Source organism: Sorex fumeus, unplaced genomic scaffold, assembly GCF_029834395.1.
Source record: "Sorex fumeus unplaced genomic scaffold, SorFum_2.1 ptg000233l, whole genome shotgun sequence".
Taxonomy (NCBI): domain Eukaryota; kingdom Metazoa; phylum Chordata; class Mammalia; order Eulipotyphla; family Soricidae; genus Sorex; species Sorex fumeus.
The window spans coordinates 1,834,140-1,853,445 of record NW_026606290.1 but is presented as its reverse complement, the minus strand read 5'-3'; the positions used below and the strand labels follow the sequence as shown (position 1 = coordinate 1,853,445).

At 56.4% G+C, this 19,306-nt stretch overlaps 1 protein-coding gene across 1 annotated transcript; it reads right to left on the bottom strand.

Annotated features, from left to right (window-relative positions):
* Nucleotides 1–10: 10 nt before the first annotated feature.
* Nucleotides 11–19,105, bottom strand: TTC16 (tetratricopeptide repeat domain 16). Its single transcript, XM_056108912.1, is given in 15 exon segments — nucleotides 11–27; nucleotides 385–1,683; nucleotides 2,537–2,624; nucleotides 4,224–4,362; nucleotides 4,463–4,605; nucleotides 6,316–6,481; nucleotides 8,757–8,898; nucleotides 9,509–9,753; nucleotides 12,894–13,108; nucleotides 14,692–14,821; nucleotides 14,914–15,014; nucleotides 17,476–17,619; nucleotides 17,743–17,833; nucleotides 18,327–18,499; nucleotides 18,929–19,105. Coding segments are annotated over 15 exon segments (3,111 nt in total). The 5' UTR covers nucleotides 18,947–19,105.
* Nucleotides 19,106–19,306: the final 201 nt, after the last annotated feature.

The following is a 19,306-nucleotide window of genomic DNA, read 5'->3' as shown; positions in this document are numbered from 1 at the left end:
TTCCCTGGCCTTACTGGCCTCGGCGTCCTTCCCCACACGGGAAGTCCTGACCTCCCCTTCCAGGCTGGCCTTCTGAACTGTGAATTGTCACTCAGGGACAGGGGAATGTGCTCACCCATTACTTCTGGCCCCTTGAGCCCCCGTGCCAAACCCCATACCCCAGGATTGTCCAGCTGTGCTGGGGATTCGATTCTCGTTCCCCACGGGTGGAAGGACTCAAGCTGCCAGTGGGGTCTGGCTTTCAGATTTTTTAATTTTGTAAAACGACACACAATAAACATAGCGATGAGACCAGAGGAGTGTCGGCTGAGGTTTTTGATAGCTCTGGAAGGAGGCTGTTTGGCTGGGCACCCTGTGTTTGTGGGGGTGCAGTCTCCCCGGCACCAGCCAGAGGCAGGGGGCTCTGTGGTTCCCGTGGAAGGTGCTGTTACTGCCGGCTGAGGTTCCGGGCGACCTTGGTCTTGCCGCGACTCCGGTTGTGACCCTTGACCTCAGTCGTTCTGGGACATTGGCCGTGCCCGTTGCTATTCGTGGTCTTGCTGGGACTCGGGCTCCGGCTCCGGGTGCCCTTGGACTTGGTGGGACTGAGGCTCCAGGTGACTCTGGACTTGCTGGGGCTCGGGCTCTGGTTCCGAGTGATCTTGGTCTTGGTGGGACTCCAACTTTGGTTCTGGATGACCTTGGACTTGCTAGGGCTCGGGCTCCGGTTGCCCTTGGCCTTCGTGGGACTTGGGCTCCGGTGGCCCTTGGACTTGCTAGGGCTCGGGCTCCGGTTGCCCTTGGCCTTGGTTGGACTTGGGCTCCGGTGGCCCTTGGCCTTGGGACTTGGGCTCCGGTAGCCCTTGGCCTTGGTGGGACTCGGGCTCCGGGTGACCTTGGACTTGGTGGGACTTGGGCTCTGGTTCTGGGTGACCTTGGGCCTGGAGGGACTCCGGCTGAAGCCCTGGGTGGCATCCGTCTTGCTAGGGTTCCGACTCTGGTCCTGAGAGCCCTCGTTCTTACTGGGAATCGGGTTCTCCTCTGGGGTCGCCTGGATCTTGCTGTCACTCTGGCTGTGGTTCTGAGAAGTCTCGAGCTTGCTGAGACTGGATCCGTGGCTCTGGGTGGCCTCAAGCTTGCCAGGATTCTGGCTGTGGCTCGGGGCAATTTCGATCTTGCCAGGACTCACGGTGCAGCTGTAGGTGACCTTGATCTTGATGGGGCGCTGGGTATGTTCCTCTGCGACGTCAGTGTCTCCGGGACTCTGGCTCGGGCTGACTTTGCTATCAGGGTTCAAAGCTGGATCCTGGAGAAATTTGCGCTTGGGGGGCCCTCGGATCAGTCGCCAGCCCCAGTCCTGGACAGCCCTGACCTTTCGGAACCGCTGCCTGGTGCCCTGCGCCGCCCTGCTCCTGTGCTTCTGCTTTGGCTCCTGGGTAGCCTCCTCGCTGCCGGTGGGCCTCGGGCTCCAGCCCTGGGCCTCCGGGGTCTTGCAGGGATGCTGGTTCTGGGCCTGGAGGGCCTTGGTCTTGCTGGGAGCCTGTCTCTGGCCCTTGGTTTTTTGGGGGCTGTGACTCTGGTCCTCCATGTCTGAGGACTGAATGGCCTTCACCGAGGAGTTGGATATTCCTGTGGTTGAGGTGCTCTTGTAGTCCCAGCAGACGGTGGACGTCTCCGAAGTTTCTGGGGACGTCCCGGTACTGACTAGGAATGACAGATGGGGAGCAGCGATCAGACCACAGGGCCTGGACAGCTCTGGCCAAGGACCGGCGCCCTATGGGCGGGGCCTCCCGGAGCTCCGCCTCCCCTAGGCCTGAAGGGAAGGCGGTCCCAAGAGACCCCGCCCACCCAGCCCTGGCCCCGCCCATCCAGGCCTGGCTCCGCCTCTACCACAGCCCCTCCTGCAAGCATGTCCCTGGCCCACTTTGTGGGTGTCCTGAACACCCCCTTAAGGGGCTTAATTGACCCACAGCTTTCTGGGACCTCCATACCACTGGAAGCCCCCAGTCTTTTTTTTTTTTTTTCTTTTTGGGTTACACCTGGCAGTGCACAGGGGTTACTCCTGGCTCATTACCCCTGATGGTGCTCAGGGGACCGTATGGGATGCTGGGATTCGAACCCGGGTCGGCCACGTGCAAGGCAAATGCCCTACCCGCTGTGCTATTGCTCCAGCCCCCACACTGTGTTTCTTACCTGTTTCCTGTGGGCCTCCTCTTGTCAGAGCCCCCAGCTCTGGCCCCCCAACCCCATCCTATCAGGGGTTCCTGCCTCACACCTGCCTGGGCACGCTGGGGCTGCATTCTGGGACTTGTCCCTTCTGTCTCCTGCCAACTGGTGAAAGCCCTGGGACATGCGCTCAGGGGGGTTGGCTGGCAGCAGGGAGAGGCCGAGAGGGCAGCGAGAAAGGGCCGCCAGCCCCGCAGGGGAAGTGGCATCCCCGGAGCCCTGAGCCCCCCTCAGCTGGTTGCAGGCATTTCCTTGAGAGTCCCTGACCGTGACCTTCGCCCGCTCTACTGCTTTGGGTCCCCAACATTGGGTCAGAGCACTGGGAACTTACTGGCCAAGATGGGGCCTGAGAAGGTGGAGTCCAGGTAGCTGTTGGACGAGGACTCCTTGTTTTTCGGCGCCGGCCTCCTCTTCTTCTCCTAGGGTGGGAAAAAAAACTGCCACTCCCAGGCTCTGGGGGCCCACGGGGCTGGGGACCCCGCTCCCCCCCCCCCACACACACACACTGGGTGGCTGTTCTTCTAAGCTGAGGATGCCTGAAGGGGCTCGCTGAGGACTGAGGCTGGGGAGGCGAGGAGGGGTGATGGCCGGAGGCTCAGGCCTCAGTTTCCTCTGGACTGAATGCACATCAGTTCCGGTGTAGGTGGGCTCTGGCAGCCACAGTGTGCGCTTTCGGGGCTCTTTGCCCTGCGGGTCTCAGCCCATTTTATCCTCTCCACTGCAGGGCTGGAGCAACAGCACAGCAGGTAGGGCATTTGCCTTGCATCTGGCCGACCCGGCCGACCCAGGTTCGATTCCTCTGCCCCTCTCGGAGAGCCCGGCAAGCTACTGAGAGTATCTCGCCCGCACGGCAAAGCCTGGCAAGCTACCCGTGATGTATTCAATATGCCAAACACAGTAACACGTGTCACAATGGAGACGTTACTGGGCCCGCTCGAGCAAATCGATGAACAATGGGAGGACAGTGACAGTAACTGCAGGACCCACTTACTGGCGCCTCTGTAGCCTGAGTGGAGCCCTGGAGACCCGGGTGCGACCCACCTGCAGGACTCCTGACAGCTGAGGGCATGACAGTGTGTGGGGAGCAGACAGAGCTGCAGAGGCAGGGTGGGCCGGGGCCTTCCGAGGGGACAGAGCAGGAGAGGGAGACGGAGGGAGGGCAGGCTGGCCAGGCGGCTAAGGACAGGCGGGTGACCCCGCTGCTTGCCTGTGCCAGCAGTGAAGGAGGCCCAGAGAGCTCTGGACTCTGTGGTTCTTCAAGACCAGGGCCTGGTATGCGGTGCTGGTAATCAAAGCAGGGTTGGACCAGGTGCAGGCAAAGCTCCTTATTTCTCCCATTACCGTCCTCTCTGGACCCCACAGTACCATTTTGTTTTTATTTTTATTTTTTTTATAATTGAGAGTAGTGACCAAAGAGACAGTACAATGAGTAGGGCACTTGCCTTCAATGCAGCTGACCTGGAATTGATTCCTGACACTGCATATGGTCCCCCAAGCCCTGCCAGGAGTGATCCCTGAGCACACAGCCAGGAATAAGCCCTGAGCACCACTGGTTAAAGGAGTATGACCTCCAGACACACACACACACACACACACACACACACACACACACACACAAAGAGATTATGTCCTCTTATGTATCTCTGGCTCGGAGCAATAGTACAAGAGGGTATGGTGCTCCCCTTGCAGGTGACCAACCCAGGTTTGATCCCCAGCATCCCATAGGGTCCCCTGAGTGCTGCCAGAAATAGCTCCTTAGTGCAGAGCCAGAGCCAGGAGTAACCCCTGAGTATCACCAGTTGAGGCCCCAAAACAAAACAAAACAAAAGAGTGCACGTAGAGCACACACCCACGTTTCATACACACCCACATTCGTGAAGGTGAGTGTGGGCGGGGTTCGGGAAGGCAGCTGTGAGGGTCAGCGCCAGCCTTCCCGTGACCCTCAACTCTGGTTGGGTTTGGGGTGCTGCACCCCAGACCTCCACGCCTCCCCCAGCCCCAGTGTTTGGCACACTCACCTTCTTGCGGGGGACTCTTGGCTCCACCCTGGAGACCTGCGGCGTGGACTTCATCACTTCAGGGGCCTCCGGCGGAAGGTCTTGCTGCTGCTCTGCGTCTTGGACCTTCTGATGCTCGAGCTCCTGTTCCCGGAGCTTCCTGCCAAGTGGGGGGCCCAGAACGCCCGGTCAAGTGCTGGCAGCGGACAGCCGGAGCCCCGAGGAAGCCGCGCGCCCCCTCCCCCCGCCCCCCAGCTCACCCTAGGATGCTCTGCGGGAGGCTGTTCTGCTCGCTGTCCTCCAGCTTCTGCTTCAGCTGCTGCTGGGCCAGTTGGCACACCTTGGTTTTGCGCACCTCCTCCACCGACATGCCCGGGAAGAGCTTATCTAGCAGCGGGAGCAGCTGCCAAGGGAGAGAACAGAGCCTGGAGTGGCCCAGGGCAGGGGCAGCAGGGGTGGCCCAGTTGAGCCTTTTGTTAGGGTTGAAGAGGGGTTAGAAATCAAAACGATGGGGGGGTGGGGGGGAGGGATATTATCCATGGTGGTGAAAAACGGGCACTGGTGGAGGGATGGGTATCTGATCATTGTATAACTGAAACCCAAGCACAAAAAGAAATAAAAAAAAAATCAAAACGGCTATTGTTGGGTGTCAGTCTCCTATTTGGTTATTTTATGTTCCCCAGATGAATGCAATCTTTCTCTCTCTGTCCCTCTCTTTCGGACTCATTTCGCTTAGCATGATACTTTCCATGGAGTACCACTTGTATGTAAATTTCATGACTTCATCCTTTCTAACAGCTGCATAGTACTCCACTATGTGGAGGTTTACTCCATGGCTTGGAGGCCAGCCGCACACTCTAGGGAGAAGGGAGCACCAAATAAAGGGTGTTGGGAAGATCTGCCCAGGATAGGAGATGCATGCTGAAAGTAGACTATAGACCGAACACAATTGCCACTCGATTCCTCTTTTGCAAACCACGGGACCCAAAAGGAGAGAGAGAACAGGGGGGAGTGCCCTGCCACAGAGGCAGGGGGGGTGGAGGGATGGGGGGTGGGAGGGATACTGGGATCAATGGTGGTGGAAAATGGGCACTGGTGGAGGGATGGGTACTGGATCTTTGTATAACTGAAACCCAAGCACAAGAGTTTGTAAGTCTACAACTGTACCTCATGGTGTTTCACTAATAAAAATTAAAAAATTAACAAAAAAAAAAGCAGTGCAGGTAATTCTCAAAAAAAAAAAAATCAAAACGGGCTGGAGCAATAGCACAGCGGGTAGGGCATTTGCCCTGCATGTGGCTGACCCGGGTTTGATTCCCAGCATCCCACATGGTCCCCTGAGCACCGCCAGGGGTAACTCCTGAGTGTAGAGCCAGGAGTAACCCCTGTGCATTGCCGGGTGTGACTCAAAAAGCAAAATAAATAAACCAATAAAAAAATAAAAATAAAAACAGTTAAAACTGTTTTGATTTGCGGGTGCTCCACAGCGATTCTAGGCCAGCCCGGACTGTGGTTCAGTGCAAAGGCTCGAGATATGATGTGTCTGGGCCTTGCAGTTCTGGGGATACCCGGCTCACCCTGGGGGTGCTGGGGGCTCTAAAGCTATACACGGTGGAGGAGGGGGGACTGTCCAGAAAATGCCTGTGCCTTGTCCTCTGTACTAGTGCTCGTTCCGCCAACTCATTTTCAAAGGGCCAGGTCTTTTAGCCCCCAAATGATCAGGAGGCTTCGAGAAGGGGACAGTTTGGAGAAGGAACATCGGTCAGGCCCACCCTGAATTCTGGAGCCACACCAATCGGGTCTGACCCTGACCAGCAGGGGCGACCTGGGCACAGGGTCTGGCTTCGCCAAGCCTCTTCATCTGTAAGCTAGGGAGTGGAAGGGGAGATTATGCTGCTACTTGTCCTATGGGAATGCTGGAGAGGGTTAAACAAGGCTGCCAGGTCAGGAAAGTGCCCAGCACACAGGAAGGCTCTGGCCCGATCCGAGCCAGGGATCCTGAGCAGCTCTTGGTACGAGCAGGAAACCCCATGTCTCTCCCGGGTAGTGGGCAACGCTTTCCTGTGCAGGGCTGGTGACTGTAGCTTGACCTCCTGGCCCTTTGGGAACACACCTTGGGGTGCTTGGGGTTAAGGAGCAGCGCGGTCGCAGCGTCCTGACGCGCCCCAAAAGTGTTCTGCAGGAATTGCCGGGTCTTAGCTCGGAACAGGTAGTTCTGGACCTTCTTGGGGTTGTGGTGGATGGCCATTGAGAAGTGGGTCTCTGCCTTATCGAAGTGCCTGGAGAAAAAGGGGGTCACAGGCCCTGAGTGGGGGCTCTGGGGGGACACAGGAGCTTGAGGACCTCATCGAGGAGTTTGGGGGAAACCTGGTGGGTGTCTGCCCCCTCTGTCCGCTGGCCATGCCATCATGTTCTCTGCTCCCATGTCAGCTGTCCGTGGGCCCAGATCACAGCACCACTGCATAATGCCAGCTGAAGTGGATGGTTTGGGTATTTTTTTTTTTGGGGGGGGTCATACCTGGCTGTACTCAGGGCTTGCTTTTGGCTCTACACTCAGGGCTGCTCCTGACTGGGCTCGGGACCAGTTCTATGTGGTACCGGGGACCAAACCTGGGTCCGCCATGTACAAGGCAAATGCCCTACCTGTTTTTCTATCCCTCCAACCCTGAAGTGGATCATTTTATGTTCTCAGAGTGGGGAAAGAATGTCTGAGAATTTCCTAGGCCCAGAAACCAAAAATAAAAGCATTCATTAATGACTATGCTTCATTTCCAAGTTTTTTAGTGGCAAAACATCCTAGAAGCCAGAGTGATAGTACAGCGGATAGAGTGCTTGACTTGCACTAGCCAACCCCCCGGGTTTGAGCCCTGGTACCCTATATGGTTCCCCAAACCCCACCAAGAGCGATCCCTGAGCACAAAGCAAGGAGTAATCCTTGAGAACCACTCAGTGTGACACCACCCCACACACACCTATGATAACTGAATGCATTAGCAATTTATTTATTTTTGGATTTAGGACCATAGTGGCACTTCTCAGGTGCTACTCCTGTGTCAGTGCTCAGGGGTCCTTAGAGTTCTGGGAACTGAACTTGGGGTCCGTCCCTTTAGAGCCAACTGGCCTTATACTAGGAACTTAAACAGCAGAATCTGAACCGTGAAAGAGAGTCTTGCTTTTCTTTTTTCCTATGAGATTATCCCGGGCAGTGCTTAGGGCTTATTCCTGGCTCTGCACTCAGAGATCCCTCCTGGCAGGACTCAGGGGGTGCTGGGGATCGAACCCGGGTAAGCCACTTGCAAGGCAAATAGCCTACCTGCTTTATTCTCGCTCCAGCCCTAAGAATTGAAAAATAATCTTAACACCCCATCCGAGTAAAGTTTGGGGAAAACAAGGCTCTCCTTTCCCAACAGAGCTTACACTGGCTTTATGTTTGGGGAGAATAACTGGATTAAATTATTTTGGAGGAAGGGTCTGTAGTAATAGCACAGTGGGTAGGGCATTTGCCTTGCATGCGGCTCACCCGGGTTCGAGTCCCAGCATCCAGGAGTAACCCCTGTGCATTGCTGGGTGTGACATATATATATCTCCAGGGCCGGAGGGACAGATGAGTGGGTAAGAGTGGGTAAAGCACAAGTTTTAAGTGTGACTTCCCCTGTGCCATCCCTGAAACCTTCTGGTCGTCTGCTGAAGGTGTTCCCTGAGCACTGCTACATGGTCCAAGCTCCTGTGTGCTTGGATCATGTCAGCTGAGAATTGCCTGGAGGGGCCTCCAGGCCTCCTGAGCAACACTTGGGAACCCCCAACTGCCCTCCAAAATAGTTTGTTTTTTTTTTTTTGCTTTTTTGGGTCATACTTGGCAATGCACAGGGGTTATTCCTGGCTCTGCACTCAGGAATTACTCCTGGCGGTGCTTGGGGACCATACGGGATTCTGGGAATCGAACCCGGGTCGGGCCGTGTGCAAGGCAAACGCTCTACCTGCTCCAGCCCTATAGATACATATTTTTAAACGTTAAATTTCACATCACTCGGTACTATCGCTCTGGCCCACGATCTCACTTGTGGAAATGATCACTATTATTAGTATATGCATCCGAGACAATTTGGAGGGATCTTCACCTAGCTTCTGAGGGATGGTGGGAGGTGATGGAACGTCATCCATGGTCCCGGTTATATATTACATAACACTGAAGTGTCTAATAATTAAAAAAAAAACCCAAAGGTGAAGAACCTTTTACTGAAATCAACGTAGAAAATAAGATGGGTATTTTTAAGGAAGCTGGAGCAATGGAACAGCGGGTAGGGCTCTTGGGTTTGGTCCTGCCAGGAGGGATCCCTGAGCGCAGAGCCAGGAGTAAGACCTGAGCACTTCTGGGGGTGGTCCAACACCCCCTCCCCACCCCACCCCACCCCACCCCACCCCACCCCAAGCAAGGATATTCAGGAGCCCTAACGGAACAGCCTCAGAAGCTTCTCATCCAGCCTGGGCGGGCGTCGGAGAGGCCGCCCCCGCCCCGCCCCGCCCCCGGGACCCCCGGGACCCCCGGGGGCGCACCTTCGCTTCTGCTCGCAGAAGCCCAACTTCTCCTGCAGCAGGCCCATGCGCAGTTTGGCCCCCTCGTCCTGCGGGCTCAGCGCCAACGCCTGCTGGTAGTCGGCCTCCGCGAAGACCAGGTTGCCCAGCTGGAAGAAGCAGTCTGGAGCCCGCGGCGGGAGCTGGGTCAGGCCTTCACCCTCCCCCCAGGACCCAGGAGCCCCCAAGCCCAGCCCCCAGCCCAGCATGCGCCCTCCCCCCCCAGCCCCCACCCCGGGGCTGGTGCTGGGGGCGGGGAGCTGATGACACCCCCATCCCCCTCCTCCCCCAGCTCTCTCGCTGCGATTTTTTGTTTTTGTTTTTTTGGGTCACGCCCGGCGATGCACAGGGGTTACTCCTGGCTCTGCACTCAGGAATTACCTCTGGCGGTGCTTGGGGGACCCTACGGGATGCTAGGAATCAAACCCGGGTCCGCAGCGTGCAAGGCGAATGCCCAACCCGCTGTGCTATCTCTCCAGCCCCTGTATGGATCTTTTTTTTTTTTGCTTTTTGGGTCACACCTGGTGATGCACATGCACAGGGGTTCCTCCTGGCTCTGCACTCAGGAATTACCCCTGGCGGTGCTCAGGGGACCCTATGGGATGCTGGGAATCGAACCCGGGTCGGCCACATGCAAGGCAAATACCCTACCCGCTGAGCTATCGCTCCAGCCCCCTTGCCGCGATTCTGAGCCCTCAGAAGCCGGTTCGGTTCGTCCCCGGGCGCCCCCTCACCGCCGCGGTTGATGTAGAGGCCCTTCTCCAGGTGCTCGTCCTTGAGCGCCTTGTTGAGCAGCAGGACGCCCTCCTGGTAAGCGCCCTGCTTGTAGCAGTGCAGTGCGAAGTCGTTGTAAGCCAGCAGGAGCTGCCGCTGGGCCTGCTTCACCGTCTCCTCGTGGCCCTCGCTCACCATGTCCAGGGCCTTGAGGAAGTCCTCCACGGCCGCATCGAAGTCCTGCATCCGGCGGTACATGGTGCCCCTGGAGTGGGGGGGCGCACGTGAGGCTTTGGTCACTTTGATTTTTTTTAATTAATTTTATTGAATCACCGTGAGATAGTTATAAGCTTTCACGTTTGGGTTACAGTCACTCAATGATCAAGCACCCGTCCCTCCACCAGTGCACATTCCCCACCACCAATATCCCCGGTAAAACCCCCCTTTCCCACCCTCCCCCGGCCTCCATGGCAGACATGATTCCCCATAATCTCTCTCTACTTTTGGGCATTATGGTTTGCACTACAAACCCTGAGAAGTCATCACGTTTGGTCCTTTGTCTATTTTCTGCACACATCTTGAACTTATTCGCCAACGTGGCTTGGCACGTGCCTCAGGCAACCACAAACAAACGTCCGAACTGGCAAAACAGTGCAGAGAAGCCATCAAGGATGACCTCAAAAACAGGAGAGCAGCAGTACTGGTAGATGCAGCAGAAGCTGGGAAAAACATTCGTAATGCCCGCCTGTCCTTCACCAACTACAAAACCAAGATGACTGCCCTCCGACATCATGATGGATCTATCACATCTTCCAGAAGGGCAATGGAGAAGATTATTCATGACTTCTACTCAGATCTCTTTAATAGCCACATCCACTTGCCCACATACCACATACCACATGATGGATATGTCGTTCCCAATGTTCTCCCTTCCGAAATCCAACATGCCATCTCGTCAGTAAAGAAACAAAGAGCACCTGGCCCAGACAAGATCAGACCTGAACACCTGAAGAACTTACCATCAGTACTCATCAATACATTGGCTCGACTCTTCACACGCTACCTGTCTGAATGCAAGGTTCCATCCCAATGGAAAACCAGCAAGACTGTACTACTATACAAGAAAGGAGACATCCACGACATTGGCAACTATCGCCCAATCTGCCTATTGTCTGTCATCTACAAACTATTCACTCGAGTCATCCTGAATAGGATTAGCAGAACACTAGATGAAGGACAACCATGTGAACAAGCTGGATTCCGAAAAGGATTCAGTACCATCGACCATATCCACACAATAACCAAGCTCATTGAGGTATCTCGGGAGTTCAAGATGCCACTCTGTCTAACGTTCATTGATTTAAAGAAGGCTTTTGATTCTGTTGAGACGAAAGCGGTCATGGAAGCCCTAGCCAATCAGGGCGTACAAACTCAATACATCAGGATCCTTCGTGAGCTCTATTGCGGATTCAATACCAAGATCTCACCATTCTACAAAGAAGTTATCATCCATATCAAGAGAGGGGTTCGGCAGGGTGATACCATTTCACCAAAACTCTTCAGTGCCACCCTCGAGAACATCATGCGACGACTGGAATGGGAAAACATGGGAGTGAAGATAGATGGTCGGCAACTACACCACCTCCGCTTTGCTGATGACATCGTTCTAATAACACCAAACATCAACCAAGCGGCACAAATGCTGAACGACTTTGACCGTGAATGTGGAAAGGTCGGACTACAGCTGAATCTTACGAAGACAATGTTTATGAGAAACAGCCTTGTTCCTGATGCTCCATTCGCTCTCAACGGAACCACCATCTCCGAATGCAACAGTTATATATACCTAGGTCGAGAAATCAACATGATGAATGACCTGGCACCTGAGTTGCGCAGGAGGAAGAGAGCGGCTTGGAATGCCTTCAAGAGCATTGAAGAAATAACTAAAAGGACAAAGAACCTCCAGCTACGAACACATCTCTTTGATTCCACTATTCTTCCTGCATTAACATATGCCTCAGAGACCTGGACCCTACGAAAACAGGATGAGAATACTATTCGGGTCTCTCAAAGAGGAATCGAAAGAACTATGCTTGGAATATCACGATTCACTCAAATGAGAGATAGAATCCGGAGTTCTGATCTTCGTCAACGCTCAAGAATCAGGGACGCTGTCTCATTTGCCAAGACATCAAAAATCAGATGGGCTGGACACGTAATGAGGTTTACAGACAACCGCTGGACTAGAGCCATTACTGATTGGATTCCACGAGACATCAAAAGATCACGTGGACGCCCACCTATAAGATGGTCAGACTTATTCGTCAAGACCCTAAATGATCGGTTTGAGGCTCTACATGTTCCTAAAACGAACAGATACCATTGGGCTACACTAGCACGCAACCGAGATGAATGGAGACGTTACTGGCACCCACTCGAATAAATCGATGAATAACGGGGATTAAGTGATTAAGTGATCTTGATTTTTGGTTTGGGGACCACACCTAGCGGTTCCTGTGTCTAACTCCTGCCTCTGCGCAGGTGGTGGGGGGGGAGGAGGGGATCACTCCTGCCGATGCTGGGGGATCATCTGGGGTGCTGGGAATTGAACCCGGCCTGGCCGAATGCAAGGCACTCTGCACCTGGCATTGGTAATAACTTATTTTATTGTTTTGTTTTTTGGGGCCACTCCCGGTGATGCTGAGGGGTTACTTCTGGCTCTGCACTCCGGAATTACTCCTGGTGGTGTTTGGGGAACCCAGTGGGATCCTGGGGATCAAAAGCTGGGTTGGCTGCGTGCAGGCAAATACTTTTCCTGCTGCTGTACTGTTTCCAGCAGCAGGCACTAATAATGTTATTTCCCTTGAAAAATAGGTCCTGGGGCTGGAGGGATAGCACAGCGGGTAGGGTATTTGCCTTGCACATGGCCGACCCGGGTTCGATTCCCAGCATCCCATAGGGTCCCCTGAGCACCGCCAGGGGTAATTCCTGAGCACAGAGCCAGGGGTAACCCCTGTATATCACCGGGTGTGACCCAAAAAGCAAAAAAAGAAAAAGAAAAAAAAGAAAAATAGGTCCTTTCTTTTTGGGGAACCTGGAGCCCACCAGCCCCTAGACCCCCACCTCCCACCCCCTTAAGCCCTGAATGGCTCTGAATTACTTGGCAAGGCCTGCAGGTGGGGGCGGGATTAAGGATGACCAGGGCAGAGTCCACCTCCCAGGGTCTGGCCCAATGGGGACTAGGGAAAGATGACTAGGGCTTAAATGGGGGAAACTGAGGCCTGGGCAGAGTCACAGGTTGTCCCCCAGACCAACCACGCAGAGGGCACATGGCAGGGCAGGCCTGACCTGGGCCCTAGGGCCAGCCCCTCACATCCTCCACCCCCCCCATCCCTGCCCCAGTACCGGAAGAGGAAGAGGCTGGGGTCCAGAGGGTTGTTCTCTATGGCACAGTTGATTCGCTGCAGTGCATAGGACAACTTGCCCTGCACGGCCAGGATTCCCGCCTCCTCGCGCGCCTGCTGGGATTGGCTCACCAGCACCTTCAGCAGGGTCTTAGTCTCGGGGTGCTGGGCATCCAACAGCAAGGCTTTATGTAGGTCCCGATAGCAGAGGTTTGGCTGCGGGGGGCAGGCTGGCATCAGGCGCAGGCCATGGGGCGGGCAGACCTGCAAGCTGGTCGGTGGCACCATGGTTCTCCCCACCCCCTGCCACTGGTTCCACCTCCTGGAGGCAGTAGGGGCCATGGAGGGAACCCCGCTTCAGGTGTGCTGTGCTCTGCCACCGAATAGGGGACAGAAGCTGCCTCTTTCTTGGGAAGGCCCCTGTGAGGCTGACTCCAGGGGACAGGCACAGCCATTGGACTGTGACAGTTGCATGTCACACGTGACATGGTGGCCTTACTCTCCCAACCTCAGAGCCATGGGCTGAGGACATCCCAGGCAAGGACCTTCCACAGGTCTGAGTCAACCAACAGGCAGAACAGCCTGTGTCCTGCCGGGCACCGAGCGGAGGCCAGGAGGGGACCATGACAGAGACGATGATCACAGGGCTGCGTGGGTGCACTTGGGTTTTAGGTCACGCACTGGCTGTGACCCTCAGGGAGTCCCTCAACATTTGCTCCCAGGTGTCTGAATAGGGGATCCCAGAGCATGAGGGGAGAGGGTGGGGCCGGGGCTGGCAGATCTGGGCGGCAGGAATGGCCACATCCCCCGACAATGACAGCAAACACCAGGGATTGCCACCGTCTTGCCTTTGAACCAGACTCCCCTGGAAGTACCCCCACCCCAACTCCCAGAGAGGGACACTTGGCCTTCCACACCCCAGGACACCCATGTCCCCAGACCCTGGACTGAGCCTGGATATCCCACTGCCTCACTCTCTTATCCGGCCACGACACCCAGAGGATTCTACCCCCCCGCAACTCACCCCCTTCTCCCCAGTGCAGATACACCCCTCGCCAGCCCTTGCCCTTCCTTTCACGACTCTCCTCTTCAGCTTCCTCCCCCTCCCCACTGTCCACAACCTCGCCCCCAGGAGGGTCCTTCAGAGCCCACTGACCCAGGAAGCACCTTCGATTGCTTTTTTGGGGGGGGTCACACCCAGCGATGCTCAGGGGTTATTCCTGGCTCTGCACTCAGGAATTATCCCTGGCGGTGCTCAGGGGACCATATGGGATGCTGGGAATCGAACCCTGGTTGGCCGCGTGCAAGACAAACGCCCTACCCGTTGTGCTATCGCCCCAGCAACCCCCCGGGGAGCACCCTTGAGATTCCTGCTGCCCCCTCACCACCCCCCCGAGTCCCCTTGCTGCCCGTGATCTAATCTGCTCCATCGTTCCCGGGTGGTGACACTTTGGGTGAGGATCTGCTTAGGGTTCGAGTCCTGGGGGGGCCAATGGGGTGATCAGCACCCGACATGCCAGATGGGGGGCCTAGACTGTCCTCTTGAGGGTCCCAGGCTGGGGAGAGCAGCACTCCCTGTCCCACCTCTGCCCTGCCCTGCCCTCAGGGCGCTCACTACCTTCTTTTTTTGGGGGGGGGTCACACCCAGCATTGCACAGAGGTTAGTCCTGGCTCTGCACTCAGGAATTATTCCTGGCGGAGCTCCGGAGACCATATGGGATGCTGGGAATCGAACCCAGGTCGGCCGCGTGCAAGGCAAACGCCCTCCCCACTGTGCTATCGCACCAGCCCCTCACTACCTTCTTGGAGGAGTTGTAGAGCCTGGCCCGGAGGACATACAGGTCAGCGCTGACCAGGCCTTGCTTCATCTCCTTGTTGATGTAGGAGAGGCAGGTTTCCAGCCGCCCGAGGGCCAGGTAACAGGCCATGCTGAGGGGGAGGACAAAGGGGCTCTGTCTGGGCCGGGGAGAGGGAGTGGGGAGGGCGGGGAGGGGGGCGGGGGGCAGGGGCCGAGCACCTACCATCGGTACCGGAAGCAGGATCTCTGGGGCTGGAGCTTAGCCGCCTGCAGAAAGTATTTGAGGGCTTCCGAGAAGGAGCACAGCTCGAACAGGCACTGGCCCTGGGGACACAGGATGGTCACTTCAGCGGAGCCCCGTGGGCAGGGCAGTGTGGAGATGGCAGGACAAAGGGACAAGAGACAGACTGCTGTCCTTTGGATTTGGGCGAGACTGAAAGATGAGACACCGATTAGGAGGAAACGGGCAGTGGGGGAGGGGGGACTGCCCAGGGAGAGGTCACGGAGGGGGGGCAGGGCGGAGAGAGGGACGGGGGCTCTGGAGCCAGCAGTGTGGACATGCGGGCACACTGTAAGGTCAGTCACAGGCCACACGCATCCAGGTGCCATCAGCTGGCGATGGAGAGAAGACGGGAGATGCCAAGAAGCAGTGCCCGAAGGGGATCAGACCCCCCCCCCCCCGTGATGGGTAAAGCAGGTGGTTTGGGTACGCCCAAACATGTCTTTAAAAGAACTAACTAGGGGCTGCAGCTAGAGTACAGTGGGTAGGGGTATAGTACATTGCCTTATATGCAGCCAGATCTGGGTTCAGTCCCTTCCCCCCGCCCCGGAACCCCATATGGTTCCCTGAACCCCATCAGGAGTGATTTCTGAGCGCAGAGCCAGGAATAAGCCCTGAGCACTGCCGGGAGTGGCCCCAACAATAAAAGAAAGGTTGGTACATCTACACAATGGAGTACTAGGTAGCTGATAGAAAAGATGAAGTCATGAAATTAACACACAAGTGGTACAACATGGAAAGTATCATGCTAAGCGAAATGGGTCAGAAAGAGAGGGACAGACATAGAAAGACTGAACTCATCTGGGAAATACAAAGTAACAAAATAGGAGACTAACACCCAAGAAAAGCCAAGATAAGTACCAGGAGGTTTACTCCATGGCTTGGAGGCCAGCCGCACATGCTAGGGGGAAAGGCAGCTCAGATAGAGAAGGGAGCACCAAATAAAGGCTGCTGGGAGGATCCTGCCAGGATGGGAGAAGCATGCTGACAGTAGACTATAGACGGAACATGATTGCCACTCGATGTCTCTTTTGCAGACCACAGCACTCAAAAGGAGAGAGAGAACAAAAGGGAATGCCCTGCCACAGAGGCAGGGTGGGATGGGGGGATGGGGGGTGGGAGGGATACTGGGATTAGTAGTGATGAAAAATGGGCACTGGTGGAGGGATGGGTACTCGATCATTGTATAACTGAAACCCAAGCACAAAAATTTGTAAGTCTACAACTGTACCTCATGGTGTTTTACTAATAAAAATTAAAAAAAAAAAGGTATTTAAGTTGTCAAAATGGAACATATCTGGACTTTGTGGGTATCTTATTTTGGATCACAAATGGGGGCCAGGGCTAGGCCAGAAAGATAGTACAGTGGGAAGGGTGTTTGCCTTGTATGTGTCTGACCCAGGTTCGATTCCTGGCTTCCCATATGGTCCTTTGAACCCCAGGAGTGATCCCTGAACACAGAGCCAGGAGTAATCCCAAAGCACTCTCAAATGTGCCTTTCCTCCATAACTCCCCTCCCTGCCCCAAAAAAACCCAAATGGGACTATCATTTCTTTTGTGCTTTTGGGGGTTTAATTTTGGGTCATGCCTGAAAGCACTCAGGGCTAACTCCCAGTTCTGTGCTCAGGGATTGCTCCCAGAGGTCCCCAGGGAACCCTGTGTTTCTAGGGATGAACCCAGGTTTCCTGCAAGCAAAGTGTCCAGACCTCAACCTCTCTGGCCTAAGCAAATCTAGATTCCAGCAGATTCTAGATCAATTTGGCATAGTCACCAGTTCCCTATGGCTCCACAAATGTAAAATGCAATCTGGGGCCAGAGAGACAGTGCAGGGGTTAAGGCGTTTGCCTTGCACATGACCCGCTGGGGTTCCACTGCCAGCCAGCACACATATGTTCCCGAGTCCCACCAGGAATGATTTCTGAGCACAGAAGCAGGAGTAAGTCCTGAGTAGCGCTGGGCGTGGCCCCCAAATCAAACAAAGAGAAATGAAAGGCAGTTTACAGAATTCCCTCTTCAGTCACACCAGCCACCTTTCTGCGGCTCGTGGCGCTCAATGTGCAAACTGGATAGTTCACGGGGGCGGAAGTACAGTGCTCGGACTCTTGCCTTGCACGCTGCCAACCTGGGTTTGATCTGGGGCATCCCGTATGGTCCCCTGAGCACTGCCAGGAGTGATCCCTCAGTGCAGAGCCAGGAGTAAGCCCTGAGCACTGCTGGGTGTGGCCCAAGGAGCAAAAGCAACAGCAACCTGGACGGTGCCGACGAGACAATTATCATTGCAGAAGGGTGGACGGGACAGTGTTGCCAGGCACTTTAGCAGCCCTGGCTGGAAGACAGCTTGGGAGGGGATGAGTTGAGAAGACAGGAGGACAAAGAGGTCCTCCGAAGACAGAAGCAGGTGCCAGGAGCAAGGAAGGCCCTTCTGGCTATAGAACCAGGAGGCTTGTGTGCACATGTGTGTGTGTGGGGGGGGGGGGGCGCTCTGTGGGCCTGGAGCATCGGCACCTTCAGGTAAAGCACCAGGCTGAGCCGCTTCAGGAAGTCGACGTTGTCCGGCTGGTAATAGTAGGCCTTTCGCAGGTTCTGGGCAGCCGAGGAGAAGTCGCAGAGCTGGATGTATGCTTCGGCTCGAAGGATGTAAAAGTCCACCTGAGGGCAGGGGGCACCCAGCTGTGGTTCCCTCCGCCCACCCACAGAGGAGGGCTGGCAGGCGTGGCAGGGAGGGAGAAGCGGGTACCAACCCACGCCCACCCCGGCTTCTCTTCCTCTCACCAGCTCTGAGTCCAGGTGAAGGGCGCGCGAGAAGAACAGCACGGCCATCTCCCAGTCCTTTTTCTCCAGGCATTGCTTACCTCGGACATAGCTGCAGGCGGAGGGGACAGAGGCTGGCCCTGACTTTGTTTTATTTTTTTTTAATTTGTTTTTTGGGGGCTATACCCGGTGGTACTCAAGGCTTACTCCTGGGATCTGTGCTCTGGGATCACTCCTGATAGGGCCCAGGGAACGTTATGGGACATCAGAGATAGAACCTGGGTCAGTCGTAGGCAAGGCCAGGGCACTACCCACTGTACTATATGGCCCCTGGCCTCGTGGCCTTTACTTTGAATCAGCCCTGGGTGGGGTGTGTGTCTAAGAGAGGGATCTGGATGGAGAGTCAGAAAGGGCAAGCTGGCGTTCTTGGGGTGCATCCCCGTCAGCGGCTTTGCCTCTGCGAACATGGGTGAGCCATTATTATACAGCCGAACCTGACTGGATCGGACCTAAGCCCAGGGAGGCAGACGAACAGGGACGGAAGCATGACCACGGCTTGTGCTGGGTCGCTCGGGACCTGGGACCTTGTGGAGAGAGACACTCACTACTCCCTGACTTTGTGGGGCACCGTGAACTCCGATTCCTTTGGTTTTATTTCCTCGGAGTTCGTGAACACCTGGCTGGTGCCAAAGATGCGCTGGATGTCGGTCTTCGGGGCGGGTACCACCCATGGCTTTGGGATGTACACCGAGGAAGTCTGGTCAGCCCCCACACCATCCTGGAAAGGAGGGGAGGCAGGTCTCAGATGACGCCCGCCCCCCCCCCCCCCCCCCCCCCCCGCACACCCGCTCCCCTGGTCTTTCGTCGGTCCCGGGTCCTCGACCTCCCTACCCACAGCCCTGGCGTCCTGGTGACCTCCTCCTGCCCGCAGCGGGGGCTCAAACTGGGCCTCCAGCCAGAGGCCGGCCTCCCCTCCTCCGACTGTCCAGGAGCCCCGAGACCCGGCCTCTGCACAGCCCGTTTCCCTCCAGCTCCGAGCTTCTTGAGCTTCTTCGGCTCCTTCCTCCGGTGCACCCGGAGCTCAGGCCCCCTCCCGGGGCTGCACGCCGGTCCCCGCCGCTCCCGCGCTGGAAACCTGGCCGGCGACCCGCCCCTCGCCTCCGCGGCGCCCTCCCCGTCCCCGCGCCTCTGCTTCGTCCTTCTGCACCTCTCGGTTGTCTGTCATGAGTCCCCCTTCCACGAGGCCCTCAGGGCCTGCGCCGGCTGCCTCGAGGCCCCCCACCCGGGTCTCGTCCACTCCTGACGTTGCTAGGCACCATCTCCAGGACGCCCGCGGGCCACGCCCCGGCCACGCCCCCTGGAATCCGACCAATCGGAGACTCGCAAAATTGGACCCGCGCGAGGGCGGCCGAGGGGGTTGGCGCGAGGAAGGGAACTGGCTGGGGGGGGTCCCAGCGAGACGGCGCGCCCCGGCGAGGGTCACAACAGGGCTCCCTCTCCGCAAACCCGACGGCCGGCGCGGGTCCCTGCGAGCCCCACAGGGAGGGGGAGGGGAGGGCCCCGAACCCGGGGGCTGCCGCGGCGC